Source organism: Nannobrachium achirus (genome assembly GCF_963921795.1).
Source record: "Nannobrachium achirus genome assembly, chromosome: 1".
Classification (NCBI taxonomy): domain Eukaryota; kingdom Metazoa; phylum Chordata; class Actinopteri; order Myctophiformes; family Myctophidae; genus Nannobrachium; species Nannobrachium achirus.
This window is the reverse complement of record NC_137810.1, coordinates 49,356,385-49,367,449: the sequence shown is the minus strand read 5'-3', so window position 1 is coordinate 49,367,449 and position 11,065 is coordinate 49,356,385. Positions and strand designations below refer to the sequence as shown.

The 11,065-nt window shown below is 42.2% G+C and overlaps 1 protein-coding gene across 1 annotated transcript; it reads left to right on the top strand.

The window, feature by feature from the left end:
- Positions 1–4: 4 nt before the first annotated feature.
- LOC308288491 (flavin-containing monooxygenase 5-like) lies at positions 5–10,652 on the top strand (the record flags this gene model as incomplete). The annotated part of the gene is made up of 10 exons (XM_080729944.1): positions 5–45; positions 172–310; positions 4,339–4,527; positions 5,930–6,095; positions 6,379–6,521; positions 7,178–7,374; positions 7,890–8,025; positions 8,651–8,870; positions 9,491–9,563; positions 10,250–10,652. Exons 2-10 carry the CDS (start codon positions 179–181, stop codon positions 10,650–10,652), a joined length of 1,659 nt encoding a protein of 552 aa, XP_080586070.1. The 5' UTR covers positions 5–45; positions 172–178.
- Between the last annotated feature and the right edge of the window lie 413 nt (positions 10,653–11,065).

Sequence of the window (11,065 nt, the reverse complement as noted above, 5' to 3'; positions counted from 1 at the left end):
CAGCGGTTGCAATTGGTTGGTAGCCAGTACGCTTTATATTGATTTGTGAGTACAATCTGATTATATAGCCTACTAGTAATTCTATCTGCTGGGCTGTGTAGTTCACAGTAATATACAAAGACACTTTGGATCAAGCACAACGATTCCATCTCTGCTCTGCCCCTCCCTCAGCTCTAACATGGTGCGCAGGGTGGCAGTGATCGGATCAGGACCCTCTGGTCTGACCAGCATCAAGGCTTGTCTGGATGAGGGTCTGGAGCCCACCTGCTTCGAGAGCAGCAATGACATCGGGGGACTCTGGAGGTTCAAGGTGGGGATGGTATACAGTATGTTAACCAAATACATGTTATATAAAATACCTATAGGCTGGGTGGAAATTAATTGTGACACATTTACATTCAACATTTCACTGAATCCATATACCAAGCAACATAATAGTCACAAGGCCTTTATCAGTCATTAGTTTAGTTTAGTTTAGTTTATTAGCACATCATATAAAGCATGTAACATTACATATACATGGGAACGAAATACAGTGCGACTCGAGGAAAGGAAGAAGCCATCAGCCTTATTTGGAATCCTTCCCTTATTGGAAATTTCTCCAGATATTTCTGGAGCTAAATTGGAATAATTTGTATTCCCTACACATCAAGGATGATAAAATCTAGTTTTGCACAGCTTGTCACTTTCCAAGGTATAGAGTAGCCTGTGTGTAGATGTCCTAAAGTCCTGAGAGCAGCACAATGAGTATTGAATTCATCTAAATGCCTTGGGGGAGTCAGAGTGAAGTAATAATGGGCACTCAATTCATCGTGGTGATCGATGGAGCCTGGTCATCCCTGTTGGACCTGAGCCCAGCAGCACAGCACATTCCCCCTGATACAGCAGATCTCCCTGGCATATAGGCTATTTGCTCAAACATGCATGCACATTTATTCAAACTGTTAAATGGCTTTTAATATATGACTAAAACATTTAATGTACTGTGCCATTTAACTATCGTGTTTTCACAAGCAGGGGAGTTGAAGTTAAAACAGCTAAAGGGATAGTTCACCCCCAAAAGGAAATTTTTTCTATCGATTACTCACCACATGCAGACTTGAATTTGTGGATATTTCTTCGTTTTTGTGCATTCCTAAGCCAGACTCTTTGTGTCTCCATATGGAACAAAGGAGGCTCTTTGAGTCTCCATAGGGAACCACTGCTGATCATCAAATTATTGGCTTAGGAATGAGACAAAAACAAAAACATATCACTATTAATATTCAAGTCCCCATGGGGTGAGTAATCGATAGAAAAAAGCATATTTTTGGGTTGAACTATCCCTTTAATAGGCCTACTGGGGATTTTGCTTGTAGCTGTAAAAGTAATTATGGATATTCAACAAACCACATGCAGAATCTTGACGGAACACCTTGATCCCTTTGCTTACTGCTATGAAACAACAGAGAAAGGGAAAAAAGGAGCTCCCTGGCTCTCTTCCCGGGTTGGGAACGGTTCCCAAACCTGTTAGATTCAAAGACAGCTCTGTGTGTACTGATACATTACTGCTTTTAGCCTTTGACTTCAGTTACTAATTTATCTCCTACTCATACTCGGAACAGAATGTGCGCTTTGCTACCAAGAACAAAAATGCCTAAGATGTCTGGTTATCAGGAACAGCAAAAATGTTCCTGGGTCAAAACCACCCAGTGCATGTTTAATCATCTACAAGTTGTCAAAACAAAAAGCCTAATAAACCTTTTACTTACATCCTTTACTGAACATTCAACCAATATTGCAGTGATATGGGTTCCCTTATAATTATCAATTAAAAATGCTTTGATAATATTTTTCTCCCCATGGGGTGATGGTTCCCAATCCCATTATAATGTTTGCACATTGCATTCAGACTCTCACAGATGGAAACAGAAAAAAAGGAGATGGGGGTATTTAGGTTACATGTTTCCCATAAAAAAGGAAAAGTGTGCATGTAGGGGGTGGGGTGGGGGGTTGTGTGTGTGTGTGTGTGTCCCTGCTAGAAAAACCAGCACAAGACCAGCACATGTTGTGTTTTGGTGCTGGTCCCACCATCTAAACCAGCATGAACCAGCACAGACCAGCACCAGCACAAACCAGCGCTTACTGCTGGTCTGTGCTGGTGTGGTCAGGGACCCCCGGGGGACCCCCCTGAGAAGTGGACCAGGTCTTTGCTGGTTTAATTTGCTCTTTGCTCTGGTGCTTGAATCCTGTTCTGTATTTGACCATATTAGATTGTGATATTATTTTTGACATTGTGGGTGTGAGTGGGATTCGAACTTACTACCTCTGGCACTTCAGTCCTGCACTTATCCTCGGCGCCACTGGAACCTGTTAGTTAATATGGGTGTTTGTCCCTATTTGTATATGACCAGCTTAGACCAGCACAGACCAGCACAGACCAGCACCAGCACAAACCAACATGTGCTGGTTTGTGCTGGTGCTGGTCTGTGCTGGTTTATGCTGGTTCATGCTGGTCTGTGCTGGACCAGCACCAGCACCAGCACAGACCAGCAGTAAAACACAACATGTGCTGGTTTGTGCTGGTGCTGGTCTGTGCTGGTCTATGCTGGTTCATGCTGGTCTGTGCTGGACCAGCACCAGCACCAGCACAGACCAGCAGTAAAACACAACATGTGCTGGTTTGTGCTGGTGCTGGTCTGTGCTGGTCTATGCTGGTTCATGCTGGTCTGTGCTGCACCAGCACCAGCACCAGCACAGACCAGCAGTAAAACACAACATGTGCTGGTTTGTGCTGGTGCTGGTCTGTGCTGGTCTATGCTGGTTCATGCTGGTCTGTGCTGGTGCTGGTGCTGGTCTATGCTGGACCAGCACCAGCACCAGCACAGACCAGCAGTAAAACACAACATGTGCTGGTTTGTGCTGGTGCTGGTCTGTACTGGTCTGTGCTGGTCTCTGCTGGTTTATGCTGGTTCATGCTGGTCTGTGCTGGTGCTGGTGCTGGTCTGTGCTGGTGGACCAGCATGGGACCAGCACAGACCAGCATAGACCAGCACCAGCACAGACCAGCATGAACCAGCATAAACCAGCATAGACCAGCACAGACCAGCATGAAAATTGTGCTGGTCTGTGCTGGTTTTTCTAGCAGGGGTGTGTGTGCGTGCGTGCGTGCGTGCGTGCGTGCGTGCGTGCGTGCGTGCGTGCGTGCGTGCGTGCGTGCGTGCGTGTGTGTGTGTGTGTGTGTGTGTGTGCGTGCTTGCGTGCGTGCGTGCTTGCGTGCGTGCGTGTACGGTGAAATAAATTGGGAGGGAGTAGTAGTAGGACATAATATCTTATGTCATATTGCAAAGAAATAGATACTGTAAATATACTGCCTTTGACCCCTTTAAGGCTCCACCTTCACTTCCAGGTCAAATTGACCTGGACAATATTTGTGGAAAATATAAAGCTGCATTTTCCATTATATGTTTACCAGCAATTAAGGCCTGCATTTTGTTTCATACTGGAAAATAATAGTCAGGAGGGTTAAAAGGGGTCATGGATAAATTAATAGGGCCATCAAGTCTCTGAGAATGTGATTGTTCAAAACAATATAATGCAGAATTAGACATTTAATATACAAATAAATAAATGAAACTCTCAGAAGAGGAGAACCATTCACAACAACAAATCCTCAAAACCTCAGAACATGAAGAGATCCCGTATCGTCGCTGAAAGTCACAGAATTCCAACTTTTTTTGTAATAAATCGGTGCTATTAAACACCTTTTATTTCTGTGTGTGGATTTTACAAATATTGAACCATTGAAAAGTATCAAAAATGTGCCCACTTTAAGACTAAACATATTGAATGTTTTTGGTGCCACTTTATATGTTAATGAATGGACACAAACCCACAGGGACTTTTTTGGTGTAATCCTTTTAGACTGAGTGTTTTGACTGTACTCGTGCTGTTTTACATTTCTGTCTAATAAAATATCAAATCAATTAAAAACCTCCTAAATCCATTGGATCCTCAAACTGTTGGTCAAACAACCCAACTCCAACTTTGGGGGAAAATAAAAATCTAATTGGACTTTGCTGGTTTCTACCAGATATGGCAGAGAGATATGAACAATGGCTCAGCAGCAATGATTAATTAGCATCCGTTTGAGTTTACTCTAGTCTTGTATCTCTCTCTTCTTAATTCAGTTCAAAGGCGCGTCATTCCTGAAATGCATTCCTGCAATAGCATGACACAGATTAACAGACAGACACTCAATAATGAATAATGAACCATTTTCTTTTCTAAGCATAAATAAAGTGATGAATAATTGACCTCTGTGATGATGAATCATTGACAATCTGCTCTGTCTTGCAGGAGCCGCCAGAGCCTGGCAGGGCCAACATCTACCAGGCTGTGATAGTCAACAGTTCCAAAGAGATGATGTCATTCAGTGACTTCCCTCCTCCGGCTCGCCTCCCCAACAACATGCACCACTCTGAGGTGCTGCTCTACCTGCGGCAGTACGCCCAGGCCTTCAACCTGCTGCAGCACGTACGCTTCAAGGTCTGTCAGAGCAAGCATTCAGTGTATTTTGTGTATCATTATTTTATGCTTTAACTATTGAAAAATAGCAGATATACAAGCTCGCAGCGTGGCACTCGGTGCCGCGCTGCGAGCTTGTAGATCTGCTATTTTAGAAAAATCATGAAAATTTGAATTTTGACCCGTTTCTATAAGTGTCTTTTGAAAGATTTTTTGAAAAACCTGTTTCTGTGTCAGCAATCTGACTATAGCCATCGTCAAAGAAAAGGTCCTTTTCACTTAAATGGAGCTCAGTTAGTCTGTTCTTGAGAGACTTTTTCAAAAATAGCAGATCTACAAGCTCGTATATCTGCTATTTTTTAATAGTTAAAGCATCCAATAATTTTAGGCCTAAATGGGTTAAAGCACCACTATGTCACTTTTTAACAACTATATGGCACAGGGGTCTTCGACGTTTTCAGGCCAAGGACCCCTTAGCTGGGAGAGAGATGAAGCAGGGACCCCCTCTACATATCTATACCTACATTTTAGAACTGCAGCCAGCGGTTTTTGTCAGTTTGTGGATGTGGATCACTCAGACACGACCAAATGCAGCACTCCAATTGGCTAGGACTGATCACGTGGCACACGGAGTTCTAAACCGGAAGTGCGTCCGGCGATCAAATGGGTCCGACCGGAAACGTTTTTTTTTTTTTTTTTTTTTTTTTTAACTAGATGGGAGCGGCCCGAAGGGCCGTGACCCTCTAGTTGTATACATGCGTTATGCAGATTTTCATCGACTTGTTTGACACCATTGTCATCAGTCTATGTTGGATTCGTGTTTAATGTTTTTTTCGGACATTTAGCCACTTAAATCAAAGATACTTAGTAAACTTGACCTTTCACTATGTACTTGGTCTGCTCTTTTTGACCTCTACACCAAACCACTTTGCTGAAAATAGCCGATCTAAAAGCTCTCAACGCCTCGGAGCGCGAGGCGTTGAGAGCTTTTAGATCGGCTATTTTTTGGCCACTGATACCCCAAACAAACACAGTGCTGCTTTAACATGTCCCTAAACATAGTGTAAATTCCAGAAATGTTTTACAGTAAAAACCTCAGAAGTCATATAATTTATGATATGATAGTAACATGACCAGCTTATATACCGTATGTTTAGCAACTGTGTGCATGAACGTCACATTTATTGTGTGTGTGTGTGTGTGTGTGTGTGTGTGTGTGTGTGTGTGTGTGTGTGTGTGTGTGTGTGTGTGTGTGTGTGTGTGTGTGTGTGTGTGTGTGTGTGTGTGTGTGTGTGTGTGTGTGTGTGTGTGCGTGCGTGCGTGCGTGCGTGCGTGCGTGCGTGCGTGCGTGCGTGCGTGCGTGCGTGCGTGCGTGCGTGCGTGCGTGCGTGCGTGCGTGTGCATGTGCGCGTCCACGTTGTAGACAACTGTGGTCAGTGTGAGGCAGAGTCCAGACTTCTCAGTGACAGGCCAGTGGGAGGTGGAGACAGAGGGAAGAGATGAGCAGATGGAGACTCATGTCTTCGATGCAGTCATATGCTGCACTGGACACTTCACCAAGCCTCACCTACCACTCAGTGACTTCCCAGGTAATGTACTGTAAGTGTACATGTACCTACCTGCTATTAAGTAGTATACTTTCAAATACATATTCAGGTGATTGTGTGATTAATTTCTGTGACAATAAACACCTTGAACCTTAAACTAACCACTTCCTGTTTACAACATAAACATTTTGTTGTTGTTTTCAAGTTTTCCTCAATAGCACAGATGGAACCATATTTGTAAATGAACAGTGAGGATTTAACTGTATGGTAATATTGTGGTGAGTAACTTCTTGTTTGGGTTGTTGTCTCTGATTCCCTGCTTCAGGTATTGAGAGCTTCAAAGGCAGATATTTCCATAGTTGGGAATATCGCAATGCTGAGGGCCTGGAAGGGAAAAGAGTGGTGGTGATTGGGATTGGAAATTCTGGAGGAGATATTGCTGTGGATATCAGTCGAGTTGCTGATAAGGTACCCAATCTACATGAGTTCCAATCTCTGGGTTGTTTCCAACACAAACCAATCCTTAAATCCCCCCTCCAGAAATCTATTTGAGTTAGCCACATGTAAAAAGTTGTTGTTTAAAATGGTTTTCCCACATAAAAAGTTAAAAGAAACTCTGAAAAGGGTTTGGAAGCACATCTACTCTTTGTCCCTGGTTGAGAAATTCCGTATGTACTGTGTGAATATTCAAATACACGAATATCTCAGGCCCACCACCACAAGCATAGTGATTTCTGATGTGATTGCCGATTTTGCTAATTGCTAATGATATGTACTGAGAAGGAATCAAGACTTGTGTAGTTCATTAACAGACCATAAGTACGGATGATAGTGGATACCATTTTTCTTTTCCTGGTGAAAGAAGAAAAGATCATCAGACCTTACAGGCAGCCTTTGTTTAAATCCTGGTCACATGGTGTGTTCTGTGTGTAGGCAAAATAAGGGTTTTATATAAAATGTGGGTTTATGATGTAGATTTGATGTACAGTATAGTCAAAATCATGACCCCAAGAGTAGGTAAATGTAGCAAACAAGTTTTTGTTGTTGTTTTCAGGGGAGAGGGACTTTAAACACAAACAAATACAAATAAAAGACAGTTTTTCTATGTTGAACTTTACACACAGGTGTACCTCAGTACCAGGAGCGGGGCTTGGGTCGTCGGCCGTGTAGGGGAGCGTGGGCTCCCAGGTGACCTGGTGGGGACGTCCCGATTGGATAATATGATATATAGACTCCTCCCCTCATGGAGTGCAAAGATGCTGGAGAAGAAACTGAACCAAGGATTTGACCATAGGCTCTACGGCCTGAAGCCTAAACATGGGTAACGATGGAAAATATCATAACATAAAGGACAAACCATTTGTTATGGAACAGTAACCGATAAAGTAACCTTTCTCAGGCCAAGCAAGCACAATTATCTTTCCGACATGTGATCAAGAAGTATAAGATTTTTCATTTGCTATTCCATTAAGTCCTTGCGGGGGTCCAAGGCAAAATGATTGATAGTTAAACTCCATCATCAAGGAACTATACTTTTTAAGGATTGTGAAGGGGAACTATAAAAACTATAAAACTGGGCTAAAACTGTCAAGACAACCTAGAGGTGTGCATAGTTGAACTCTGGTGTCAAAATCTGCCAGTGACATGCTGACTACCTCACTACAATAGCAGGTCAATTAATAATTGTGTAAAACATCATCTGCATTGGTTGTTATTAATCATGGACTCCCATTGCCTTGGTTGTTAATTATGGATGTATTTTGGTTCAAATGTGAGGCTGATCCCATACATGCTGTATAAATACGGTAGTATTGTTCTTTACTGTCATATTTGCAGGTTTTCTGCACAGATCCCAGTTGTGAACGATGAGCTGCCAGGACGGATCATTTCAGGTCGGGTTCAGATAAGGCCCAATGTAAAGCAATTCCATGGTTCCAGTGTGATCATGGATGATGGCAGTGTTGTAAATGAGGTGTGTAACTATTAGTATTAAATCATTTCCCCAGGTATTAGATCAGCAGTCAGGGTTATATTGTATATTACAAAGAGGATATTATAACACTGAAAGTATATGGATAATGATACCCCCTGATGCTGTTTCCATATTATACACATTCTATTGGCTGCTGGATCTAGGTTCAAAGTCAGTTCAATTTAAAAATACACCAAACTGCACAGGGTTATATATCGCCTTGTCGGGTGGAAACCTCGTATCTCCAAGTTTCAAATTTGTACGTTCTTTCGCAAAGTAAAGCCCTGCTTCATCATACAAGGTCATCGCACAAAAGTAGTGAAAACAGCAGATCTACAAGCACACAACGCCTCGAGGCGTTGTGTGCTTGTAGATCGGCTGTTTTCACTAGTTTAATCATTTTTAAAATGATAAATGCAAAACGAACGGTTTTGGACATACAAGGTTTTCATCTGACAACGACGATATGATGCATTCTTTCATCTGTATGGAAATTTCATTGAGTTAAGTTTCGCTGCATGTACCGGTATAGCGTAAATTGCAATGTGCTCTACAAATAAATCTGGCGCTTGGCTTTACATTCCAAACTCCTCATTGTTGCAGTCTATTTATCCGTGTCATAAAGGTGGACGTGGTGGTGTTCGCCACAGGATACGACTACAGTTTCCCCTTCCTGCCTCCAGCCCTGCGAGCTAAGAGCGCTCACCGGCTGCGTCTCTACCAGCACGTGTTCCCTCCAGGGCTGTCCCACCCTACCCTGGCGGTGGTGGGCTTCATCCATGCCCTCGGTGCCATCAACCCTCTGGCTGAGATGCAGGCTCGCTGGGTCACCAGAGTATTTAAAGGTACACACACACACACACACACACACACACACACACCTTCCTAGATAGGAAGTCATAAGAATAAGCTGTTGAATTTGTTAATGCTCTATACCAGGGGTTCTCAAACCTTTTTAGGCCGTGAACCCCAAAATAAACATATTTGAACTGGGGACCCCCACCCTGACAAGCACTTGGAATTGTAGGCATTACATTTAATGTGACTCGGTTCCGCAGATAAATATTGTGAAAATAGTAGATCTACTTGCTCACAACGCCTCCCAACGCGAGGCGTTGTGAGCATGTAGATCGGCTATTTTCACAATGTTTGCCTCTTGCTTACTTAATATTTGACAGTTTGGCCAGTCCTGTCTTACTTTGAGGTCGAATAATTTGAATACTAAAAATCACTATTCGTGAATGCCCTAACACACACACACACACACACACACACACACACACACACACACACACACACACACACACACACACACACACACACACACACACACACACACACACACACACACACACACACACACACACAGTATATGGTGGATGTTGTCCTTACCCTGGATTTTGCTGTAACAGTATATACAGTAGTAATTGCATGTCAATGTATTTCTGAATAAATTTTCCCCAAGGTTTATTGACTCTGCCAGCAGAGGAAACTATGCTACAACACATTGAGAAAGACACCGAAATCATGAATCAGAGGTAGGCAATAGTGTCATCTTGGCAATTATTAGTAAGGATTACATATATATATATTTTTTGATTATTCTATTGATAATTCTTTTGATTTATCGAATAGTCTAGAGATTCTAGACTCAATATTTTTGCATGACACCATTGGACTATGAAGCATAACATAAAGTGGTTAATCGATTTGACTCTAGAAGCATGTTTTTGTTCTATACCAGCAAATCGAATAACCACTTTATGTTATGCTTCATAGTCCAAGGGTGTCATGCAAACATATTGAAGATAGCTGATCTACAAGCTGCGTTGCGAGCTTGTTGATTAACTGTTTTTATTTTGTTTTTCAAACTTTCAAACTTTGCATATAATGACATCACCAAAATAGTGATCAATAGGGATTATTTTATGATATTATAATGTATTTATTTATTTTATAATTGATTACATTGATTTGTTTGATTAACTGTTGCACCCCTACTAACATATTTAAATGACTGAAAATAATTCACTGCAAGTGTGTGGAAAAATAGGTTACAAAAAAAGAATTAAAAAAAATGAAGAGATGAGAGGTTTATTACTGGGATTTAACCATAAACCAGTTCAGGGTACAGTACATTTCTGGAGCTAGAGGTACTATTAACCATTTTAACATGCTGAGGTTTTTCAAGCTGTTGATCAATGTGTGTCTTCTTTTCCTATAGATTTAACTGCTCTCACCGGAACCCCCTTCAGGTGAACTACATGTATTACATGGACTCTCTGGCAGAGAAAATAGGGGCTCTACCCAACATTCATTGGCTTTTGATAAAGGACCCCAGGCTAGCACTACAGGTGTTCGCGGGGCCCTGCACCCCCTACCAGTACCGCCTGAGCGGGCCGGGCCAATGGTCCGGAGCCCGTCAGGCCATCCTCACTCAGTGGGAGCGGGTGACCCAGCCTTTCCACACAAGAGTGATACCAGAACCAGAAGCCAGGCGCTCTTCTAGACCGAGCACGATGCTGGCTGTGTCGGGGATAGCGCTGCTGCTGTGCTGTTCCCTCTACACCAAAGACAGCCTCTCCTCTATCCTCTCAGCTGTCCCATTCAACAGATATTCTCAATAAGCTCCATGATTCTGTAAAGACATTTTAACAAGGATAAAATTAAGGGTTGGGTATATTTTTGCTTGGGAATCTAATGCCAAATTGGTGTTGTTTTTGATCATGTACTTTTACATCTTTTTAAAGTGTGTCTTACAAATAAACAATTTGGATTAACATGTTGAGTTGGCTAGTGTGGTATTTAAAGGGAATAGGAAGATAGTTCCCACAGGAAGTGTGCAGAATGGAACAGCCACAGCATGTTGGCAGCAATATTGAACTTTTGACAGCTTTTGTCCCTGCTTGAAAGGAGCTTCCTATACTGTATGGAAACTGCTCAGTTAACTGACATCTTACTTTATGTGGTATTTTAAAGAGAGTAGCCTAAGTGATATATATATTGGTTAAAATAAAACCAATATTCTATATTCTATTCA